The sequence below is a fragment of the Protopterus annectens genome, chromosome 16.part0 (genome assembly GCF_019279795.1).
Source record: "Protopterus annectens isolate FY-2018-M chromosome 16.part0, PAN1.0, whole genome shotgun sequence".
NCBI lineage: Eukaryota > Metazoa > Chordata > Ceratodontiformes > Protopteridae > Protopterus > Protopterus annectens.
Genome location: NC_056750.1, coordinates 339965656 through 339991354, shown reverse-complemented (window position 1 = coordinate 339991354; position 25699 = coordinate 339965656). Strand labels below are relative to the sequence as shown.

The 25699-nt window shown below is 40.3% G+C and overlaps 1 protein-coding gene across 1 annotated transcript in view; it reads left to right on the top strand.

Moving 5' to 3' along the window:
* The window catches only part of NUP188 (nucleoporin 188), a 3305077-nt gene that overhangs the window by 1169529 nt on the left and 2109849 nt on the right, over positions 1–25699 (top strand). Inside the window, exon 20 of the mRNA XM_044058121.1 lies at positions 11362–11449. Coding sequence (XP_043914056.1) covers positions 11362–11449 — 88 coding nt within the window. The remainder of the gene's footprint in view (positions 1–11361; positions 11450–25699) is intronic.

Genomic DNA, 25699 nt, shown 5'->3' with positions numbered 1-25699 from the left:
TGATCTGGAAGAGCATTAAGTTTTGTGCCAAATAAAGATGTCATAAGAAGGTTGCTATGTGTCTAATCAACCAGCCATACTCTTTCTGGTGATAGACAAGTCATGCAGTCTATCTGCCTCACTACCTACCTAATGATCCTTTTCTCATTAGTGTGAGTTGGCTGTTTAGTCTTTTTTACTGACAGGGCTGCAACTGTCATGTTTCTATTTCCCTTTTCTGACACCGTGGTCTTTTCGCTAGTCTCTGGCGTGATCTGCTTTTCTTGATTGGTCTATCACGTGGCCAGCTTTGATGAATTTGCGAGTGATTTCAAGCGTGTGTGTAGTATGATTTGTAGTTCTTAACCTTGTCTCTTTGTGCTTTTTAAAGCAAGCTGGTACATGCTGGGCTCAGTAGGCTAATGGATATTAGTATCCTTTTTGGCATTTGAGGCTGTTAAAGCTGCTGTGAAGGAAGTTCTTGTTACACTAGTCCTTAAACCTGTCTTTGGGCCCAACTCCCTCCATCAAATTCTGTATCTTAAGCTTTTGTTTTATTTTGTTGTAAAGTAATCAAGAAAGCTATGATGTCCTTCAAGAATGCAACTGCAGTCATAACATATGGGTTGTCCTGCCTCAGGCAGCCCTCGGTCGGCCGGATTCCAAAGTCTGGGTCCGACGTCGGCTGATGTCGCATTTCTCTCCGACGTCAGAGCGGCTGGAGTACATAAGCATCAGCCGACGCCATCTTCTTCAGTCTTTCTTGCCGCGCAGTGCCCGAAGCAGAAGCAGTTCGCAAGTGCCGGTCGGTCAGCTCCTGTATTCTTGAACCGAAGTCATCAAAAGCTAAGTACCCGTTGGGGACCTTTTCTTGCCTCAGCCGATGTCAGAAATTACTGAAAAAGTAAATAATTGTTTGTCTTGTGGTAAACAAATACCTCATAAGGATTTCCACTCTTACTGCCTCCCTTGCCTTGGCCCAGACCACGACGTCTCGGCCTGTGCCGCTTGTGCTCGTTTCAATAAGCGCACTCTCAGGCGCCGGGCGGAGTTCGCTGAAGACTTTTTCGGCGAAAAAATCGATTATATAATGCCGTCGGAACTACCGACATCGCAGACTCCTAAGAAACGAAAAGACCGGGACCGACATCCTCGGCCCGCGTCTTCCACCGACACCACGCCAAAACTAACCGCAAGTGCCCCGGTTCCCTCTGAGGCGGTTATTCCACCGCTCCGAACTGAAGACACCGCATTACTGATACCTCCGATACCGGAGACCACACTGATGCCAGTTATTGATTTTCCTCCGGATACTGAAACCGAGGAAATGCCCGAGACCATTGCTGTTGATAAGGTCACTCCTGCACGTGGAGCTGCTAGGCCTCCCATGTCCATGTCTATCAAGGCCTACACACGTGCTAAGGCAGCCAGCAAGTCCAAGCACCTTACTGCTAAAGCCTTACCTCAGCCTACTCCTGAAACACAAATCATGACTATGGCCACAGACTTAATTTCCATGATCAGAGGTTCCCAGGCCCATCCTGAGAGAGGATCCCAGCCTCCTCCTGATAAGAGGCCCAGGGTTGAACCCTCTGACCCTCTCCCTTCAGATGAAGATTCTGAGGATTCTGTTCACTCCGAAAGCCAGGAAGAGCCCTTCCAGACCTATGAGGACTCGGATGCAGAGGACTCCATCCCCTCGGCCTCTCCTCCTGAGGATATTTCCTTCAGGGAAGTTCTGCATTCCATGAGGGAACATTTTAAGTGGCAAGGCCAGGAATATTCTGATTCCAGAAAACGCCTTCGAACCCTCCTTAAGCCCCAACACAGACCCTTAGCTATACCTCCTGTGCTTGATGTTTTGGATGATTTATACTCTGACTCCAGTGTTACCCCTGATACTCTTCCTCCTGCTCCTGTCAAGCCTGACAGATACTATAGGGTCCCAGAAACCCATTCTCATTTCTTTAGGGCCCATGTTGTTGATTTAGAAACAATTTCGCAGGGACCGAAAGGGGTTTCAACTTCCACCTCCAAAAATCCTTTGCCTTCCAACAGGGAAGCTAGGTCATTAGAGAGATGGGGGAAGAAGGTTTACACCTCCACTACTTTATCTATGAGAGCTCTCAATTGTCTCTTTCATATGTTTCAATATCAGGATTACCTGTTAGATGATTTACAGAAAACATTGGCCTCTCCTGAACCTCTAGATAGGAAGTCTTTGCAGGAGGCTGTGCATAATTCTCAGCAAGTTAGCAATCACTTTCTTCAGTGTGGATATGATGCATTGGAAGCTTCATGTAGGGCAGCTATGACAGGGGCGGTCATTCGTAGACATGCATGTTTAAAAGAACAACCTTTACCAGATCATGTTAAGGCAAAATTTCTTGATGCACCCTTGGAAAAGAACAAGCTTTTTGGTGCTAATGCTAAAGATGTGTTAAAGTCCATTGAGGAAAAAGCCAAGTCAGTTCAGACAGTCAAAGATTTCCTCCAGGTTCAGCCACCCAGATTCAGCAGGAATTGGCTTTCTAAAAACTGGTCCTTTCCTAATCCTGAAAGATTTCAAAGGGGCAAAAACAGGCGTGCCCGAGGAAGAGGACAATACAGAGGTTCCTACAGGGGACGACAATGGCAACCAGCAAACCAAAGAAGTGACACAGGGGTTTCTCCTGTCCCACAAGGACAATCTCAATGACTTTCCTCTAGTTCCGCTGACCAAGGAGCAAGCAGAAGCTCCTTTGGGCGGAAAATTATCTCTGTTTTCAGACAATTGGCACAGATTGACAAAGGACAAATGGATTTTGGACATTATAGACCACGGTTACAGGTTCCATTTTCATACCTTGCCAAGAAAACAAGGCATGCCAAACCTACCACAAAACCAGAGGGCAGAGGCTATCAAGCAAATTTCTCTGCTTGCTCAGATCAAAGCAATAGAAAAAGTTCCACAACAAGAACAAGGCCAGGGGTTTTACTCAAGACTGTTCCTTGTTCCAAGAAAAGAAACTCAATGGAGACCAATACTGGATTTGTCCGCATTAAGCACTTTTCTCATAGTACCAAAGTTCAAAATGCTGACTCTACAGCAACTCCTTCCCATGCTGGGCAAAGGGTCTTGGCTGATTACTCTGGACCTCAAGGAGGCATACCTGCATGTCCCCATCAGACACAGCTGCAGAAGATACTTCAGATTTCTTGCAGGGCCAGAGCATTATCAATTCTCAGCATTGCCATTTGGCTTATCTACTGCGCCCAGAGTATTCACGAAATGCCTGTCTTCAGTAATTGCTCATTGCAGGCTCCAGGGGATTCAAATTTACCCGTACCTGGACGACTGCCTCATACAAGCGGACGACAAACTGAATCTGACAAAAAACTTGAATTATGTCATACAATTGCTACAGGCTCTGGGATACACAGTCAACTTCCAAAAGTCAAGACTTCAGCCATCCCAGCAAATAACCTTCTTAGGAGCCAAACTAGACACAGCGTCTCAAATGGCTTACCTGACAGAAGACAAGCAAAAGAAGTTAACTCATTACTTCAAAGGTTTAGCAAAGCTCACCCAGATGACTGCAAGGAGATTCCTACAGGCCCTGGGTTACATGGCATCCTGCATCCTCCTGGTTCCACTAGCAAGACTACACATGAGGAAGCTTCAATGGTACCTAAAAAGCCTATTGTCTCAACACAGCAACAACCTAGAGGCAACCATACCGCTCATTCCATGCCTTCAAAAGGAATTTCTATGGTGGGCCTCGGTAAGCCAGTCAAACACAGGTATGTCATTCAAAAAACCTCAGATAACACAGACCTTGACCACAGATGCCTCAGACCTTGGATGGGGGGCGCACATGGAGGGCAGATGTATTCAAGGACAATGGTCTCCAAAGGAAACACATCTGCATATCAACCAAAAAGAAATGCTGGCAGTAATGCATGCCATCGAGGCCTTTGGACAACAACTTCAACAAGGCCACCTGCTAATACGGACAGACAACACCACTGTGATGTGGTACATAAGCAGGGGGGCACCCATTCTTACCCCCTTTGCAGACTGACAATGAATCTTTGGGAAAAATCACTGAGCCTAAACATACAGTTGCAATCCCAGTTTGTTCCAGGCAAAGACAATGTGCTGGCGGACAGCCTAAGCAGGAATTTCCTAGACCCCCACGAATGGAGGTTACATCCAGAAATCTTCATACGACTCACCTCGACATGGGGCAGGCCAGAAGTAGACCTATTTGCCTCCCACCTCAATCATCATCTACAGAAGTTCTGTTCAAGGACATATCATCCACAAGCATGGAAGATAGATGCTCTCTCATTCAACTGGAACTTCCTAAAAATCTATGCATTTTCACCTCTGCCACTGATGACCACAGTATTACTAAAGATCAAAGCAGAGCAGCCCAAGGGGATCCCAATAGCTCCAGACTGGCCAAGACAACACTGGTACCCACTACTATAGAGCATATGTCACAGCAAAAAGTGGGCCCTTCCCCAATGGCCCCAACTTTTGACTCAACACAACTTCAAGACAGTTCATCCCAACATCCAGACTCTACAGCTAACAGCTTGGGAGATCCCATGAATAACCTCAATCTATCTCTCTCCAAGGAAGTTCAGCGGATACTAACAGAAGCCCGGAGACCATCCACCAGAAAGGTTTACTCAGCCAAATGGAAGAGATTCCGCATTTGGAATACCAGCAAGAGTCATGATGCATCATTATTGAACATTCCACTCATTCTGGAATATTTGGCAGACATGCTGCATAATGGACTCTCATATTCTTCCATAAAAATACATGCTTCAGCTATTTCAGCTAGATACAACACTGATCCACCTGTGTTTTCACATCCATTGTTAAGGCAATTCCTTAGGGGAATCAAGAATATAAAGCCCCCAAAAAGGCACCAGTACCAGCTTGGGACCTCAACTTTGTCCTAGAAAAACTGACTCTACCTCCCTTTGAGCCAGCAGCTTCTGTGGACTTACAATTTTTCTCATGGAAGACAGCTTTCCTGTTGGCAATTACCTCAGCAAGAAGGGTTTCGGAATTACAGGCCCTAATGGCAATACCACCGGTCATAACCTTTCACAGAGACAGGGTCTCCTTACGAACCAACCCTACCTTTCTGCCAAAAGTGGTATCTAGGGTTTCTTTAAATCAAGCAATTCACCTGCCTACTTTCTTTCCCAATCCTGAGAACAAAGGGGAAAGACTGTTGCATACCTTGGACATTCACAGACAACTTCGCTACTACCTGGACAGAACCAATACCAGTAGGAAGTCTGATCAGCTTTTTGTAGCTTACACCCCAGGAGTACAAGGAAAAGCAATTTCCAAACAGACAATTTCAAAATGGATTGGACATTGCATCAGATTCTGTTATTCCTTCCATGAAAAGTGTGCGCCAGCCAATGTCAGACCACACTCCACCAGAGCTACAGCCACCTCTACAGCATTTTTAAGAGGGGTGCCTACAAAAGACATTCTAGAAGCTGCTACATGGAGCTCTGTGCATACATTTTCCAAACACTACAACCTCCCTTTATATTCCAGATCCAGAGCAGGCTTTGCTTCGGCAGTCCTGCTATATCCACTACTCTGTGGGACGAAAAACGCTGGTAGCGTTTCAGATGATTTTGTTGTTTTTACGTTGTTGTTATAAAGTGAATTTTTTGAGTTTTACTAATTAAATACCTTTATAAAAGCTTTACACAAGGATCCATTCTTTAAAGGCTGGCATTGCCATCATTCGTTGGTTTTCGAGTATAGTGTTTTTCTTTTTGGTTTGTTCGAGTCCTGCAGGGATTGATAGCTACACCATCCTTTTCTTAGAGCTTTCCACCTCCCCCAGCTAAGCTATGGTATTCAACCCATATGTTATGACTGCAGTTGCATTCTTGAAGGACATAGTACAGTTTTGTACCTACCATAAATGTAGATGTCCGATAGATATGCAACTGCAGTCGGGTTTTCCCTCCCTCCTTCTCCTCTATGCCTTGGGTCCACTCCTCTCCCTGTTATCCTTAGCTGGGGATATCTGTTATGGTGTATCTGTTTATTGCTTATTTATTTGTCTGGAAACCTGCTTTTGTCTTCCAGTTTGATTACAGCCTTCCTTGGAGGGCACCTGGCATCTGGGGCAAGAAACACTGAAGAAGATGACGTCGGCTGATGCTTATGTACTCCAGCCGCTCTGACGTCGGAGAGAAATGCGACATCAGCCGATGTCGGACCCAGACTTTGGAATCCAGCCGACCGAGGGCTGCCTGAGGCAGGACAACCCATATGTTATGACTGCAGTTGCATATCTATCAGACATCTACATTTATGGTAGGTACAAAACTGTACTTTTGCCCACCTTGATTCCTGTCTTGCAATCCTAGCAGTCAGTTGACTTTTGAACCTTGTCATTTTGACTTTTGCTGTCACCGCAGCACTAAGATCCCTTTTATTGGAATGGTGAGTTATCTAATGGCTAGAGACGACTATTGCTGATCTTTTGTGGTATTGCTGGATTTCACTGCAACATTTGACAGTTTTGCTCATGGCATCTTCATCGAGCTCTGATAATCTTACTGTAGTTTGTCTTTTACAGACAGGGAGTAGTTTGCCTTCTACCTATTGGTGGCCACAGGATTACATTTTTTTTTCTTTTAACTCACTCTGTCGAAGGCAGAGTACCAAAAGGTTCAAGTCATAGACCCTCTGCTTTTTATGGTGTTTGTGTTGCCCATAGGGGATATCATTACAGGGAACATATTATCATACTATTGTTATGCTGATGATGTCTAGCTCTCTCCCTCTTTTCTTTCCTAGGACAAAATGTTGATTGTACTCTCTTGCTGATGATTTAGAGGTTATTTATCATTGGCTAGTTACTAATCATTAGTGCTTAATAGTTTTAGGACCAAGGCCATGGCAGTTTTTACTGTCTTGGGAGAATCCTCTGCTTTGCCATTTCCCATCTGTTATATGATATTGGTGACGGCAGACATGCCTTTGTTACGGAGGTGTGTGATCCTGAATAATTGGCTGACGTTTAGGTTTGGGGTGCACCCTGTGATCAGGTAATCTTGTTTCCACCTTTGGAATGTTTCCAGAGTCAAGCACCTCTTAACCTCAAGAACATGTCTGTAGTTAACACCTCATCCCTTCTTTACTATTATAATGCGGTATACTTGGGACTTTGCTGCACAGAGTGATCTACAACTAATGCAAGACTGTGCAGCCAGGCTACTTATTCTCCATGTTGCCAGCATATTCTGCCTATGTTACAGAAGTTACATAGATTTCAGTTCATTAGCGTCATGCTTTTTAAATTTTTGGTATTGGTTTGTTCCTGTATTGTCTTGTTCCTTTCATCTGATGGAGCTTATTGTGTTGCATTGCTGCCTTTGTGTTGCAGTGTGCTTCTCAAGGATGCTAGATGTTCTTCAGATGTGTTTTGAAATGATTGTATACTGCTGCTTTATGAAATATTGCAACTGTATGATGTGCTACCATGGTAACTGCCAGAAGCAAAGCAAGGGTGGGGTGAAGAGGCAGACACCCCAGGAGCACAGTGTCAGGAGATGTGATCTGCATAGCATATCTGAATATCAGTGCAGAAGTATTGCTGTTGCAATTTGGAGGCAATACATTTCCTTAAACTCTTTGTATGCAGTATAACTTATAAAAAGTTATTTGATATCTATACACACACACACACACACACACACACACATATATATATATATATATATATATATATATATATATATATAAAATCTATATATATATATATATATATATCTATATCTATATATCTATATCTATATATCTATATCTATATATATATATATATATATATATATATATATATATATATATATATATATATATATAAAACTTTTTTTCTTTTTTTTTTTTTTAAGCAAAATATCCTTTTTTTTCTTTTTGCTTCTCCAGCTGAGTAGCACAACATAGGACCTGGTGCTCCTCACCCTGTCTGCCGAATGCCAGGACATTTTTTTTTTTTATATCTTTCAACTTAAGGTTGGAGGGTGGGAGTTCTAGGGTTGGCACTGAGCATGACTGTGATAGCTGCAGAAGTGCTGAATTTTGCCCTGCTTCTGTTGAACCCCCCTCCACAAATGCTATGTTTAAGTGATTGCAAATATATGTGCCACTGTGTAGGTACCTTTTCACCCTTCTCCTATGATTCTGGTATTTTGTATGTATGCATGCATATATAGGTTCATAGGAGATTACTAGGCTAATGGCCCTATGGCCTTTCTAAACATAGCCATGTTATACCCGTGTTCCCTAATTGAACTTGGTTAGATGGTCATTATTTGCAGAGCAAGTTTGCGATCAGCACTGACTTCTCCTGTGTTTTAACATATTTTTTAGTACATGGAGCGCTATGATTATGCTCCCAGGTCATGAAAAAGGCAGCCTTTTATGTATGTCTCAGATAAAAAATAGCAACCAACGCACAACAGCATTGAGAAGCTAAACGACTTCAAAGTATTTTGGACTGCTGCATTTATTTTTGTTTTTGTGTGTTTATAGGAACTGTATTACAACTTTTAAAGAGTTTCCAGGCAGGATCAGAGACGTGCATTCCTTCTGGCTACTATATGTGACACATAGCCAAGTACTGTACGTTACAACTTTTAAATCTGTAAAACGGTTAACGTTCCTACATTTTTCCTGATTCATTCTTACTGCCTTGAAGTACATTAGAGCAGCTAAAACTTTGGTTACTACAAATGCATGTCTGGCAGCTCAAGAGTGTGTTAAAATTTGCCAAAGATGTGAAACATTTTGATGTCTGTCTGAATGTCTGTCTGTCTGTCTCTGTCACTCTCTCTATGGCTGCTAGTACAAGGTGCCAGGTAATGCTGCATGCACTGCAGAATGTTACGATTAGATCTCACTGATCATAACCATTTGGTTACATGTTCTCAAAATGATCGATCTCCAAGTTAATCTCTTAGCTTCGCTTTGCTCCTCTGTTATGGTGAACTTGGCATCCCTTTTTCAAGTATGTAACAGAGTGGGTAAAATTAGATACCTGATCATAATCCTTTATATTTTACATTCCCTTATCCTTTCATTTAAAAAAACAAAGTATTTACTAAAGCAATCAACAAACTTCACCAGGTAAAGAAATCACCTTATTGCTGAGAATAAATAGACGTGTGCTTCTAGTTGATTTAATCTGATGATATATTTTTTTATTTTTATTTCTTGCAATTAATCTGGTATCCTGGTTTTCTTGCTCTGATGATTTTTTTTTTTCTTGTTTTCCAGTGAGTTATCTGGTTAAAATTGTTACTGTAGTAGGTGGAATGTTTTGATTATTCCAGTAGTGGTTGGAATGTTTGTTTTATTGAACGTGATGCAAGTCCACATACAAGCACTCCAGTTTCAGAATACTGTGGCTATTGACTTACTCTGTCAGAGGAGCTGACTTATCTATGGCTGTTATTGACGGACCATACTCTTTAGTAGGAATTACAGCGGTAGTTACCTGTAAGTCTGAGTTATCTGCTTTTATGGTGAGCATCTCACACAACTGTAGTTTTCTCCTTGGTTTAGGTCTTCTGGAATATGTACTTCGTTGTCTGTCTTCCCTCTTAGAAATGCATTTCTTACTATGTTGTATATCCAGGCTTTCCATTAAAAGTATTTTTTTTTTAATTGTGCAACATTTCTTTAGTAAATTGGTTATACATCTCAATACCTACTTTATCCTTCTTAGTCTTGGTTGAGCTGGAATATATTTTGGTGCATCAGGCATAAGGCAAAGAACCTGTCGTAGATGGTATGCCATGTAAGTCAAGAAACGTAATTCACATATTGGGAAATTTTAGAGGTGAGGCTGGACTGTTCATTTATTGCTGTGTTTTGGGATGTTGGAGGAGACCTTTACAAAAATTCAGAGGGATGCAGGGAAGGATGTACATACTCTTAATAAATTAAGTATGTAAGTAAACTAGTTCTAAAATACAGCATGTGAAAAAAGAACATTTGTGCAGAAACAATCTTACTACTGTGACTGATAACCTTCTCTCTTTTGATAAAGGTTCCTTTTTTGTGTATTTGTGACATTGAGACTCCGGCCATATCTATTGTTAGCTCCGTTTACACATGTTGCTGCTGGTTATCTATTGCCATTCATTTGGTGTAAACTAATGTATTTTTACTGGCTTGTACTTTAAGCCAGTCTACTGTGTTGTTTTTTTTACTTTAACTGCTTTCCTACCCCACCATTGTAGAGCTTTATTTAGGAGAGCATTTTTCTTCAGTCTTTAGAAGACAATACATTTTGAAATCTTGCTGAAGGTTAATTTTTTTTTTTTGCCACTGGTCTGGAGTACATTGCCCAGAAATGATGAGTAACAGTGGTACCAGTGAAGAGTGACAATATAGTTTGTACTTAATTTGAGTATCTTGCTTAAGAGCATTTATATCAGTTTGTCATGTGACATCATATTCAGTGGCTGTTCTAAGCATAAGTACTAAAATATCTCTTACTACTACACACTTCTTTCCAAAAAGTTGTCTTGGTCCTTAGTTTTTATAAATAAACAGAAGTCGCTGAGAAAAAACACCTTTATAGAACAACAAATAGCAAAGCTTTCGGGTATAACCCTTTCTCAGTGCTAATACATAAATTAAAAACAGTTGAGTATAAATACAAGCCAAAAATCACATGACATGCAGCCTAAACGTCATGTGACAAGCATATGAGACTTCCAGTATCTAGAAAAATATATATACATGTATAAAAAGTAAAATATATACATTACTAACACAATATTTACTTCAAAATTATATGCTTCAAAAATATATTTTCTATTTCAATAATCTAATGATATAATTTAGTTCGTTGCAGTTTAGTAAGAATGGGTTTCGAAGTGACCATTGAGTTAAGTCCTGGAGCATGGTCAGCAGCTAGTCTCAGGATTCATTCATATTCTTTGATCTCAAGCCGATTGTTGGTATCCCCACCCCTTGATGTTATATTTACATTATCTATAACTCTAAATCTAAACCTATGGTCAACACCACATGTATTCATATATATTTAAGCTCAACTGTTTTTAATTTATGTATTAGCATTGAGAAAGGGTTACACCCGAAAGCTTTGCTGTTTGTTGTTCTATAAAGGTGGTTTTTCTCAGCAACTTCTGTTTATTTATTTATAACTTCATTGCAGTTTTTGTTTTTTTCGTTAGTTTTTATAGCAGTAGAGCATTTGCCTTCAGTTTCATGTATGCTTTTTGTCTCACTTTGAAAAGTTCTTCATGATCTGTAAGTTTTGTTGTATTCTCAAAGATTTCATTTTTCTCACTTTTACCTTATCGCAGGTTAACATGTATTATTAGTCCGCCAGTAGATGTTATAGCTTCTTGCGTGAATTGTCTGACAGCACTGGCAACATGGAGGCCAGCAAAGGTAAGCAAAAAAAAAATGAAATTTTTCCAGTGCCTGGTATATTTGTCTCCATCTTACCCGTAGTAAGTTTCAAAGTCATATGGTCATAAATAAAAGAAAATACCATGGGGAAAAACATGTGAAAAGACCAATATCTGCACACTATTTAGCAGAATGAAATCTTATTTTGAGGGACCTTCTGCACTGCATACCACTCACAGGTAAAGCATTCTCCATTTTTTTTATTACAGTTTGCTACTCAAGTATGCAGGATCCTTTTCAGTGGGAAATTTATGCATTACATATGGACCCCCATTATCTCAATTTCTCTGTTGCTATTTGTACAGTTCTACATCTGATATATAATATGCAGATGTACTTGCAGGTAACATATTAGATCCAAAACTAGGAATTCCAGTAGTATTACCTTTTTTCTGGGGCAGTCAGAGTCTGTGCCAGTTGGTGTTACCACTGCCATGTTTGAACTCTGATTTTATTGATCTAATTCGAGAAATATGAGGTTTTCACTATTGCTTGACATCAATGAGGCAGGCAGTGCTAAGGTAAGATAGAGGGGTTGCTCTTGAGATCCCAAACGGGAATATGGTATATAAGATGGAAGGAACCAGGGACCCGGAGCCCAACTCATTGTGAAAGCCTGACTTCCCGTCTTTGTCCATGCATCTGCACAGTAGCTTATGCTCCTTCATTGTCATGTTTATCATGCTCATGCGAGTCGTTGCCCTCCTACTGCTTATCCTCCAGTAGGAGACAGAGAACCCCACCCCCACTAGCATTCATACTTAATTAAAACCCTTGAGAATAGGGTCACTGGCTGTCCTTTTTTTCATTATTTGAAAGCCCTTTGTAAGGAATTGAGTTGATTTTTAAGAGCATATTTATGGATGCAGTTTTAGAAGACCAAATTGCTTCATCTCCCTTGTCTGATAGTTTGGCTGTTCACCACTGATAGTTAAGGTATTCCCTAGACCTTTCTTTGGGCATCTTTGAGCTCCTGGTCTTCTATGTACCCTTGACCAGATTTAACAGTTTAGTATAATATGGAAGATCACCAAAATGTTGTTGAGATCTCAGGTCATTAGTTAAGTTTAATGCTGCTGCTAGGTTCAGTATGGAATCTTTGTCGCATCCCCTTCCTCCTTGCACTTGGTGAGCATCTTTGTTTTTGTTCAAGGATTCAGTCTTCTGTGCTGGGCTCCCATTGTGTAGGAGAGATGCAAGAGTTGGTTCAAGGATGATTGATGTGGGCAACCATCACCCTCCCTTTCTGATTTCTTAGCTATAGCTAAGCCTGAGGTAAACGATTGGATTCTAGAGATTGAGAAAATTAGCTTTCATCCTTTACCTGCTCTTCTCCCAAGGTCCCTTCTTCCACTTTCATACTCATAAAATCTGTTTTGAAATGCCCTTCTGTTTCCTGTTTATTCCTGTAAAAGGATTTTTAACACTTACTTTTTTAATATCAGCAGCTGCCTGTTGGGCTTCTTTTCCCAATATGTGTTTGCTTAGGCAGATTCCTGTCTCGTTTCTTCTTCTGAGCATTGAACTCAGAACCCCCCTGTACATCCCTGTTCTTAGTTTCAGCATAAATTAGAATTTTGTGGATTTGTTTAGGAAAAGTATCTGCCTGACACTTGAGTCTGCAGACCTCTAAATACTTTTAAGTTTAATTCCTTGATGTCAGTGATTGAGCAGGTCACAGAAGAGTGATTTCCACTTTATATCTTGGGTAAATGAAAAGATGTAGATAGATCCTTAACTCTATATGCCTTCAGAGCGTGGAGGGCATGGCACCTTCATTATGCTGAGAGAGCTAGGTGTGCAAGCAGCTCAACTTAACTTGTTTGCAATGGCTAACACATGCAGATTGACAGTATGTGATCAGTGCTGTAAAATGTCTACAACTGAATTTGCTGCATGCATTTAAGTATTCAGTAGTACAGCTGCTTAGGTAATTTGAGAGAACTCTGATGTCATTTTCATTCATTCCTCAACTTTTGGGTTCAGATCTGACTCGGACACTTCTCCCAGCTTGTGGAACACTGAAACTCACCAGCCATCCTTTTCCCATTTCCCATAATGCCCTAGTCACTTAACATACCTTAGATCTCGTTTGCTACCTTAACTGAACCTTGTGGTGCTGGTTGACTTCAATGTTTGGGTCTAAAGAATTCACTTCAACTATGAAGCAGTTCTAGTTTGCTCAGGTTAATACCTCTAACCCAAATTAGGGTATAACCTACAGTCGACCTGATCATCATCTTGGACTTGAAAGACTTTCAAGTGTACGGATGTGGTCACTGTATACACTTGAGTGAGTGACTTTTTCTTGCGAGTCATATACTTTTAATATTTTATTCTTTCTAGCGCTTCCTCCCTTCTTATTGAATTTTATTAAATCGACTATTCTTATATTTCTATCCCCTTTTCTCTTTCAGATGTACCTATTTGCTTATATATTTCTTGAATATGACCCGCGGTGGTGGTGCTGCGGTAGCGTTGTCGCCTCACAGTAAGACGCTGTCTGGTTCGATTCTCAGCTAGAGTGTCTTCTGCATGGAGACATGCGTGAATGGACGTACCTTCGTTGAAGGTTGTGCGTCAGGCCTGGCAAGCCAGTACCTAAAAATCAACTGCCAATCATTAGCGGACTGGAGTTCTGCTGTGGCGACCCCTAACCGGGAAAAGCCGAAAGACACAAACAAACCATTGTTGGTATTCCATTTTACTGTACTTTTCAGTACTTCTATTTTACCATAGTTGGTATTTTTTTCTATTAATCTTAAAAAAAATTGTTTTCATAATACCTGGTTAATTTTTCTTTCTTTCTTAAATCATGTCTGAGAAACCTTCTAGTTTCAAACAGTACATGGCCTGTGGCCATAAAATTCCAATGTCAGATGCACATTGTGTGTGTCTACTGTTTAAGCCCAGCAAACCTTGACTCTAGTTGTTATATTTGTAAAGCTTTCAACCCAAGAGCCTAAATCACTAGAACAAACAAACTAATCTTAGGAGGTTGGCTACTCTCTAAATCTGCTTTGTCATCCTCTGGGGCTCAAACCCCCAAAAAAGCTGACAAGAAGGGAGATTCCCTTCATATAGAATTGAGAACTTTCCTTTGATCTTACTACTACTATGGCTCCGGTGTCCAAACCTCCTAGTAAAATGCCTAAAGTTTCGGATCCAGCTTTGAATCTGAAATCTCGACTGGAAAAATCCCTTTGGATCCAATCATCACAACTGGATCCAGATCCTATCTCTCCTCGACTCTCTTCCCCCTTTTTTGGAACCATTACAGAGACATCACTCCAGGACCATCTTCAACAGCATCCTCTGTACGATTTTTCAAGTGTCTGTCAGAAGCTGATGTGAACAGTATGATGAGGAAATTCCTCTTGATACAGATTCAAATGGGAATGGGCTCTTCAAAGGGGACTTGGAGACCAGTTTTGGATCTCAGCATTCTAAATCAATCAGTTCAGTCCCATTCTATCTTTTCTGCACAAGAATGACTGGATGTGATCAATAGATCTTCAGGATGCGTGCTATCGCATCAAAATAAAGAAACGATTCAGAAGATATCTACGCTACTGGCTGGGAGCCAGTCATTACCATTTCAGAACTCTGCCTTCTGGTCTCACCACATCTTCTCCAAACTGTCTACATTGTGGACCTCAAAGAACTGACATTTGGTATGTAGTTTGGAGCTGTAAATGTTCGTAAACGTTATGGTACTCACTAAGGAGCAAACTAGAAAAGATGAGGTATGAAAAGTCTACTGTGTCCTGTGTGTTTGCTATTTTACACATACTCCCTATGGGGTTAACCAAACAAAAGCTACATATCGTAATTACATTTTTTTCAGTGATGAAGCTGTATGTCTCACAAAACTGGCTTGACAAAATGCATCATGGGATGGCTTTAAACAAATGACAATTTATATATATACATACATACATATATATACATATACATATACATATATATATATATATATATATATATATATATATATATATATATATGTGTGTGTGTCAAATTTATAGTTAGCAACCAAAGCAAAGGCTCTTATTACGCACAGTTGTGGAATACATTTTTTGACCACATACTCCAATAATCAACTAGACACATCTAATTGTTAAGCTGAGTTAACACAGAGGAGTTTTTTTTTTCATTTCTGAGACCATAGTATCATGTAATATTGTCAATGTACTAACTGAACTCATGTAATGGCATTTCTCATGATGTACATATGAGGTAGTTATTTTTCTTTTTTCTGTTAATGCTTCATTGCATTATAAACTAAGCATTTTGTATGTACTTATGCTAGTCACATGCTGAAGAACTTTTTGTTGTATTTCTTCATGGAAATCCAAATAAAGATGTTAGAGGAGAGGAGCAAAGGTCATCCCTTCGTTCTTCCCCAACCCAAGGCCATAGTGACCACAGTAACCTCCCAGATTGAGTTTGGGGGCATTTCTTAGGAAGGGTAGTCCAAGGCATATGGTCCTCCGAGGCCAACATACATATAAATGTCCTAGAAATGACAGCTGTCCTAGTGTTGCAGGCCTTTTAGAACTTCCCCACCGGGACCGTTGTAATTCAGGCTAACAGTGTCAGTGGTCTGGTACATCAGCAAACAAGGGGATACAAATCTTTACTCCCTTTGTCAAGAAGCTATGAGAGCATGGCAGTTGGTGATTTCATCCAGTTGATTTCTGATAGCAATGCATTTTCTGAGGTAATCCAGCATGATTGCAAACAAGTTAAGCAGGTCCATTCTAATGCCTCATAAGTGGTCCCTTAATATGAAGATTGCGGAAAAGATTTGCCATTGATGGAGGGCAGCCTTGCTGTGATCTGTGTGCATTTCTCTTCAACAACAAGCACAGCAAGCTCTTTGCCTTGATCTTCCTTTGCGGGAATCACTGAGGGATGCTGTACTTCACAACTGGTCCCACCAGTCTCCTTTTCTCCTACCCCCCCCCCCCCCCCGTTACTCCTAATTCCCAGATTTCTTCAGAAAGCATCTCAATTGAAGAGCAGAGTTATTTACCCCTTACTGGCCTCGTCAGATTTGATTTCCCTTTCTTTGGCCTCCTTTCCTTCCTTCTCCCTGGATCCAATTCCAGACCTAATGTCTCACCTGACAAGACATTCTTCTGGACATCCTGACCTAAAACTGACTGCATAATTTCTTCAGTTCTGTTGATTGCTGGGCAGCCCAGGTTGTCCTCCCCATCTGCATACATCCCACAAAGCTTCCACTAGGAAACTTTACAAAAGTAAATGGAAGAGATTTCCCGTTTGCGCGGGGCAAAAACATTTAGATCCCATTTCACCTCTAATTCCTAAACTTCTTGAAATTTTGGTTTTAATTTTCAATAAAGGTGCTAGCTCTTAGCTGTCATTTCCAGTTTTCATATAGAAGTAAATAACTCATCCTTCACATTCTCCAAACTTTGCAAAGCCTTTCTAAGGGGGACTTTCCTACTTAGACCTCCACTAAAAGGTCCCACTCCTCCTTGGCATTCGAACATTGTTTTGCAAACTTTACTACAATCTCCATTTGAACCATCAGTTAAGTGTGAACTAAAATTTTTGACCTGGAAAACTATCTTTTTAGTAGCTATTACCTCTGCCAGAAGAATATCAGAATTACAGGCCTTGTCATCTAAATCTCCTTATTTGAATTCTCATAAGGATAGAGTATCCCTGTGGACCAGTCCTCCCTTTCTTTTAAGGTGGTGTCAGAATCCAATATTAATCAATTTATCAGTCTTCTTAATAAATCTCTCAAAGGAGAGTATATTTTACTCCTTTTGGATGTTCACAGACAATTACAGTATTTATCTACGTAGAACCAACAATTTGAGGAAATCAGAACAATTTGTATCTTTTTTAGAATCAAAATTAGGCAAACCAGTTTCTAAAGTGACTGTAGCCAAATGGTTAACTGATTGATTGTATTACATTTATTTATGACAAATTGGGATGTCTTTACAAAAACCACCAAAAGCACATTCCAGCAGTTCCATGGTGACGTCTTCAGCCTTTTTATCTAGATATTTGTGCAGCTACAACTTGGGCTAATCCTCATACCTTTATTGCTCATTACAAATTGGATTTGGTCTCAAGAGGAAGAGCAGCCTTTGGTTCAACAGTGCTCAGGAATATCCTTCCTTAGAGTCCTCCTAGGATTTAAGTAGCTGTGGACTGTGTCCCAGCAGTTAAGGAATGAATGAAAATGACAACATCAGATAAAGTTCTGTATTCCCCATAACATTCCAGCTGTGTTGTCCATTTTCATTCTTCCTCAACTTACCTCCCAGCAACCCTTTCCTTGTTCAACTCTTGGAAAGATCGAAAGATGGTAGAAGATGTCAATTTTAATTCTGTCCTCACCTGTTGGGTTTGAATCAGAGCCCTTTGATCTGACTCTGCTGGTGTAAAACTCGTGGTAACCTTGAACTCCCAAGCTTCTCCCTTACCCGGAATGCACTAACCCTTATTACCCCCAATCTCTTCCAGCGAAAAGACGTGCTTCTTGGCTCTCTTGAGCTTAGGGTGATAAGTAGCTTTAAAACTTAATTTTCTTAAATAACTTTTAAAAACGCTTGTTAATCATTCTCCCTTACCTTCTTTTCATTAAAAATCTATATTTTCAGCATTTACTGTTAGTGGTATTTTTAGTTACTATCATTAGTAACTTCCCCTCTTCTATGCTTTATTGTAGTCTTCTGTACCATCGTTGGTACTTTCTTTCCCTTTCTTTCACTTCTCAAAAAAAAAAAAATCTCTTGTCTTTAATTCTTATCTTAGCACTGTTACTTTTGTTTGTGACTGTTTTTTCCTTGTCGGCCATGATGAAAAACAGAGCCTGGCAGGGTTTGAGAAATGTGGAAAATGTGGTCAGCAGATACCTGTTTGACTCTCTCACACTGTGTTATTTGCTTGGGCCCTCTCCACCTCCTGGAGAATTGCGCAATCTGCCATGGTTTTAACCCTCTACCATTGGCAGATCATAGAAATAAGCTTATTTTAAAGGGACTTTTGCCTCTATCTTTTGACAAAGCTATCTCTGGAGCATCCAGAGAAAAAACAAAGACTTCTTGTACTTTTCCAAGCACCTCTTCGATTTCCTCCAGGTCCCTGGAGAAATCTATAAAAAGAACAACTTCTGATCATACCGTTCTTTTGGATCCCTTGAAGAAGAAACCAAAATTCTCGTATCTAGCACCTGCTTTGGATCCGACAAACTCCAAATACCTGTCCTTAGATCCAATGTTTTGTTCGGATCCAAAGTCTCTGAAAAGTAGAAATTCTTCAAATCCAAAGATATCGGATCACATATCAAAATAGACATTACAGACTCTGCCTAGAACAAAGGTACTCACCTTCGTCAGACCTAGTAGCATAAAGACTGCCTTCTTTTTTGAAAAGGACAACATTTCTTCTGCTGTATCCAGCCAATCCTCGAAGTCTCACTGAAGCAGATGTAGAGAGGCTAGTTAGAAAGATCCTCCTGGTGCAGAGCCAGCCTGCCTTTTTCTTGGCTCCTACCTCATCGGGTCAGGAAGCCCATACATCCAGAACTCCTCCACTACCAGTTCCTGCTTTGACCCTGTCCAGGTTTCAGACCCCCTTAGATCTGAGTCGCCTGATACCGTCTTCGTCAGAGGATTTTTTCTATCCTCATATCCGAGACTTGCTCTGAGATCTTTGGTCCAGTCAGATCCAGAAAGCTGTGTGAGCCGATTCTACCCCATTGGGTCAGAGGTGCTGCAGTTGACTCAACAGTTTTGGAACCATCTCTGCATCTTGGAGCCTTGGCGATGGTCAGTTTGGTTCTGACTTTGACCTCGAGGCACCTGTCCTTGGAGCAGGGCAGGACTAGGGATCATTGGCTTAGCCTCTTGGATTCGGGTCTTTATCCCTCGACAGGACGGGCCTGCCTTTAGGGTTTTGGAGAGACCTCTGTCAGCACCTCTGATCCAGGTGGAGTCTCGCCCATCAGATCCTATGTCTACTTCTGTTTTGCCTCTGCGCCTTGAGTCTCAACTATCCTCCTAACAGGGGTAGCCAATACCAAAACCCCAGGCTTCCCACCAGAGTATTCCTTCCTCTTCTGATACCTCCCTGGAGTATCCCACCGAGAAGGTTCCTAAGAGGAGGACATGCAAGAGGAAGCATATAGATTCCTCTGAACTGGTCATGGACGGCACAGATTTTGATAAAGGATGAGGGGGTCCCCACTGTCATCTCCTGATGATCTCTCATTTGGAGACTGCATTGAGAGCCTGAAGCAGAGAGGTGGCTAGAAGTCCAGCAGCCCTTCATTAGTGGAATTTGTACTACCGGAGGCTTTTGGTACTGGCCCATCTACTTGTTGGGTGACCCCACCCACTGACGAGCTGCTGGAATTGGTCATGCAGTGGGCATCGAAGGAACCTGACAGCATTGAGCCCATTCCTAGGAAGCCAGACTAGGTTATGATCCTGTTTTCCCCCAGAGAGTAAACAGTTTTGGTCAGGAGGTCCCCCTGTTGATGCCATGGTCCTGGTGGCGGCCACCAAAAGGAACTTGCTGACGAAAGTACCTCTGTTCATCCTCCAACAAGGAGTTGATGGTGACTGACATATTGGTGAAGTGTCTGCTTCAGCAACCTTTGCCGTGAGGTCTATGAACTATTTGGAACTTTTTAGTAGACTTCAGAGGGATCTGATTAAGGAACCTTCAGGTACCCTTGCAGGAACATTGTCTGAAGAGATGAATGATTCTGTCACTTCTCAGCTGGTGACCCTACAATCAATTTCCAACTCATCCATGAGGCTTATTTCTAATGTGGCAGAAGGAACCTCAAGGGCAGTGGGTTCAGGTGTAGCCTTTAGGAGACACTTCTGGATGTATGTGTGTAATTTTGCAGAGCCTTTTAAGTCTACATCCTTCAGTGCTTCTTTTGATGGCACCTCCCTTTTTGACCCCAAAGAAAAAGATATGTTTACCAGGTGTGAGAAGGATGGAAATATCCTTTCTGCCATGTGCATATGTTTTATTCATCCCCAAAGATCCTTTTCTAGGAATCATAGAAGTGGTGGAAAAATATGGTTCAAGAAATCACAAGGATCCTTCCAGGACACACACAGAGGGTCTTCCCCCAGAGGCAGAGGGGGGAGTTCAAAAGAGAGATGCTGCTCTCATGGCAGAAGAGACCTGCAACATCAAGGGCCCAGAGAATCTTTCTTTGGTAAACCCTTCTAGCTCTTCTGAAGGGAGGCCCCAATTTTACCCCTCTGGAGGCAATCTGGAATTGTTTGTCTTTGCATCAGGGAGCCTGGTTAGAAATAGTAAAAGATTATTTGGTTCAGAGGATTGGATCCAGAAGATGTACAATTTCATTTTCCCCCCTTCCTCTAAATTCCAGGAAAATTCCCAATGTTCCACCGAGTCAGAGGGAACAAGCAGCTATTCAAATACAAAAGCTGTTTCACAAGTGAGTTGTCCAAGAGGTTTCCCCAGATCAGAAAGGATCTGGAAGTTACTAAAGATTCTTTTTAGTGACAAAGAAAACAGGGGACTGGAGACCTCTTCTGGATCTCAGCAGTCTGAACAACTTTGTTCAGAAGACAAAGTTCCGGATGGTCAGGGTTCAGTCCATTTTTCCGTTTTTGGAAGAAGACAACTGGATGTGCTCAGATTTTCAGGATGCATACTATCATATAAAAATGAACAGACGATCCAGGAAATTCTTATGCTTCCACCTAGGAGCTAGTCATTACCAGTTCAGGGCACTGACCTTTGGTCTCACCACATCCACTAGGTGTTCAGTTGCATGGCAGTGGTAGTAGCTCACTTGAGACTGCACAGATTTCAGGTGTTTTTGTAGTTAGATGACTGCCCCCCCCCCCCCCCCCCGACCAGGCATCATCTCACATTGTGGCAAGAGAAAAGATAACCCAGAATTGTGCATGGTTAGGAATGACCATACATTGTGAAAATATCACATCTTCAACCATCTGAAACTATAGAGTTCATAGGATTGCTACTCGACACAAGATCAACAATAGCCTCCGTAGAATAACAGGTGTGTTGTACCTGTAAGAATAATTTCCAAGATCTGTGCATGCGTATAAATATCAAAAACAACGAAAAACCAGCAAACCCAGTAAAAAACGACACTTATTTACCAAAGCTTTCAAACCAAAAAGATCCTTCCTCAGTGCTTAACTTCATAAAATACACACATTCTCATTCCATGTAAATAATGCAGCCAATAAATCAATTAAAATCGGTTAAAGAAGTTAAGCCATTAAGCAACCTTATTTTCAGCAAGCCTGTCTTTGTTTTAATACAAGTTTCAGGCTAACGCTTGCATTTATAGCAGAGATTTTGTCTGCACACATTAAAATTATCCATTTATATTCATGCAATTCAAGTTCATTTTCAACATTTCCCCACCTTTGCTTTGAATTCATCATTTCAATAACTCTAAACATAAAACAATGCCTATCTCCATAATCTTGATAATGTTTAGCCTTGGCATTAGTTTGCACATTCCTACAGATGTCTGAATTATGCTCAGTTATTCGTTCTTTAAGCTTCCTACGGGAATTACTAATATAAAAAGCAGTGCATTCTTTACAGTTAGAAAGATAAATTTTACAAGTATTACAAGTTGCTGAACAATTAAACACAAATTCTCTGCCCATAGTGGGATGTTGAAAAGTATTATCACTACATATCAAATTTCAGCAACAACAATTGTGGCAAGGAAAAGTTCCTTGTTTTTGTATTACTTTCTTTGTAATCTGTCTCATTTCTTTATAGCACAGCCGATTTTTCAAATTCAAAAATTTTTATAGGTGAAAGAAGGACTTTCACCTATTATTTCACACATCTCCTATAGAGAAATTAAAATTCCCCAGTTGTTACTAGTAGTAATCTTAACCTATTTTGTCCTTAAGTTATGGGTAGTAGTAGTGTATCTAATTTTATTAGGCTGAGCATTTGACTGATAGCATTTGTTCAGCATTAGTACATTTAAAATAAGATTGACAAGTAGTGTTCCTACTTAATATATCACTTTTTATATTATTTAACATTGAAAAATCATAATCCCTTTCCTGAAACTCATGTACCATTTCATCCAACTGTTCAAAACAAATTTTATTCCTAGTATTTAATCTATAGGCCCGTTGAAACTGACCTTTAACTATCCCTTTAAATACATGTTGACTATGCATACTTCTGTCTATTCTTCCATTATTTACTGTTATTAAAACCTCCAAAAATTGGATTTGAAAAGTAGACTATTTCATTTCAAGTTTTAAAAACTCGGTAGATTGATTTAAGACAAGAAAATGTTCTAGTTCAATTTCAAGTCCTTTCCAAACAAAAATATAAATCATCCACAAACCTTTTAAAGAATAAAATCTTGTATTTAACTGCACTATTGTATATAAATTCTTCTTCCCACTTATGTAATGCTAAATTTGCACAAGTGTTGATGATAGGTGTACCTTATATTGATGCCAGATACCTAATGGTAAAATTGCTGGTCAAAGATGAAAATATTATTTTCAAGAACTAACTCTAGCAATTTGCATATTGTTGCAATTTTCCTATGGGAGTTTTTACCGTGATAAGTATTTCTCTTTACAGCTTCAATTCCATATTGATTCAGAATCATGGTTAAAAGGGACTTTACATCCATAGTTACAAGAATTATATCTGAAAAATCTATCTAACCGCACCATTGTGAGAGACCATCCAAAAAGTGTCATTTTCTTTAATATAACTCTGGACATATTGTAAATACTCAGTGAAACTTTCTTGCAAGTGTGTTGAAATTGGCTCAGTAATCACCCCTCTACCTGAGACAGTTGGTCTCATCAGAGCGTGTGTAAGTGATTTCTGGACTTTTGGTAGTCCATATAGAAATGGCAGTACAGGACAAGGAACAGTAAAAAAAAAAAAAAAAAAAAAAGTGAATAGTTGCAGTGAAATATTCATGAGCTGAAGGTCATATATCATATTAATATTACTAATCATCTTTTTTACATCAACTGTTTTCTTAAAATATCAATCATCCATAAGTAGAGCATTCATACTAGCTAAATATACATCTCTTTCCATTATTACAAGTAGTCCGCCTTTATCTGTACATTTTGTAATGATATTGCCTTCGTTTTCTAAGTTTGTCAAAGCTGTACGTTCATTCAGTGTTTTTAAAGATTTTTTTTTGCTGTTATTCTGATATAACTTGTATAATTGTTCACATATTTCATAAAAAGCTGTAATGAAAGGATTGCTAATAGGAGCAAAGGTACTACTACTTTTACAACAAAGCTCTGGTTGTTGCTTTTTCTGTAAGCTGAAAGGAATGATGACCTGCTTCTTCGGGCATCTACCAGTGAAAGTCTCCCTCTGGACCTCAGCTTTACAAAGAACATGCTTCAGTGTTTGGGGTTGACCTTAAACTTCAAGAATCTAACCTGGTTCCCTTCAACGAGCCTTTGTTTCTAGGTTAACAGGCTTAATTCCATGTCAGTGACTGCCTTTCTTCAACAAGACAAAGGGATGCTCCTAAAGGAATATTTTTAGTATCGTTTTCCTCTAGATATGACCTGTTTGAGAGAGATGTTGAAAGCCCTGGGGCATGGCTTCTTCTACTAATACTTTAGACCAAATTTCATATGAGGAAGATTCACTAGTATCTCAAATCAGTATGGGCACATTACTGTCCTCTGAACTCTCAATTCCTTCCTTGCCATTCTTCATAAGGAAATATCCTTGATGGATCAAGTAGATATCAGTTAATCCAAGAGTGACCTCTTTGATTCCTCCCTCTTGCCAAGACATTTACACAGATGCTTCAGACCAAGCTTCGGGAGCTTCCTGTATAAATATGAAAGTTCTGTGTGTATGGTCCAAAAGGGACAGGAAGGACCACATAAGTATCAAAGAAAATCAGACAGTTTTTCCAGTCTTACAAATCCCTGCATCACATCTTGTCACCAGGCCCCCTCCAAATATGTACAGACATGACCACATGTTATGTGGAACCATAAGCAGTCAAGGCAGGACAAGATCCCTACCACCTTTGCAGACTAGCAGTGGCTAAGTGGGACATAACCATACAGCATAATCTGTCCTTGCTAGCAATTTACATTTCTTCTATGATCACTTCTGTGGCAGATAACTTAAGCAGATCCCAGGCAAACCCTCATGAATGGATGTTAAACAGAGAAGTCTTTCTGCAGATTGTCCATCACTGGGGTATGCCTCAGAGTTTTGTCTCTGACCAAAAGAGGAAGCAATAGGCTGTTTTGTTCAAACATTCCATGCACAGAAATTTGGACAAACACATTGTCCTTTTCTTAGAAGGGAAAATTTCATCTATGTATTCCGTCTCCTACCTTTAATTGCCAAGGGTCTTCTGAAAATCAAGGAGAACAAACCAGAATTCTTGCTGGTGACTTCCTTCTGGCTCTGACAGCATTGTTTTTCATCATGCTCAGGGCAACCATCACAAGTTAGCTCACAGGATAGACTTGTTGACTTGAGCTGTGCAGTTTATCCAGACCTTCAGACTCTGAATCTCACCCTCTGGATGATCAAATTGAAGTTCTTTTTAGGCGCTTATTCTCAGAGGACATGGTAGAGGTATTACAGGAAGCATTTGACAATATCCCACATTCATGGATAAGAGTGCTTAATGTACAAGATACATCCTACACTGATCAACTACATTGCAGTGCCCATAAAACAGTGGCAAACCAAAAACGAAGTGTAAAGACTGCTCATCTTCCCTTTGTTGATGATTTAAAACTGTATAGCTCATCAGATGAACTGAAAGCAACACTGCAAGTAGTCAAAACTTTTTCAGATGGTACAAAAATGTGATTTGGTCTTGGTAAGTGTGCAAAAGCAACCTTTAAAGCAGGAAAACTGCAGCACCAAGAAAACATCAGTTTGGGACAAGAATGTGATATAGACGAACTTGAGCAAGAGAGTGTGTATACATATTTGGAAACTGATGAAGGATCAACAGTAAAACATGAGCAAATGTGAATAAAACTTAGTAAGGAATATTTTAAAACTTAAATTAATCTTGAAAATAGCATTGACATCTAGGAACATAATTCAAGCTGTAAACCAGTTTGCTCTTCCTGTCCTAACTTAGTTTGGAGTGATTGACTGGCCCCAAAACATGTTGGATAGATTATATAGGAAAACAAAAAGGAT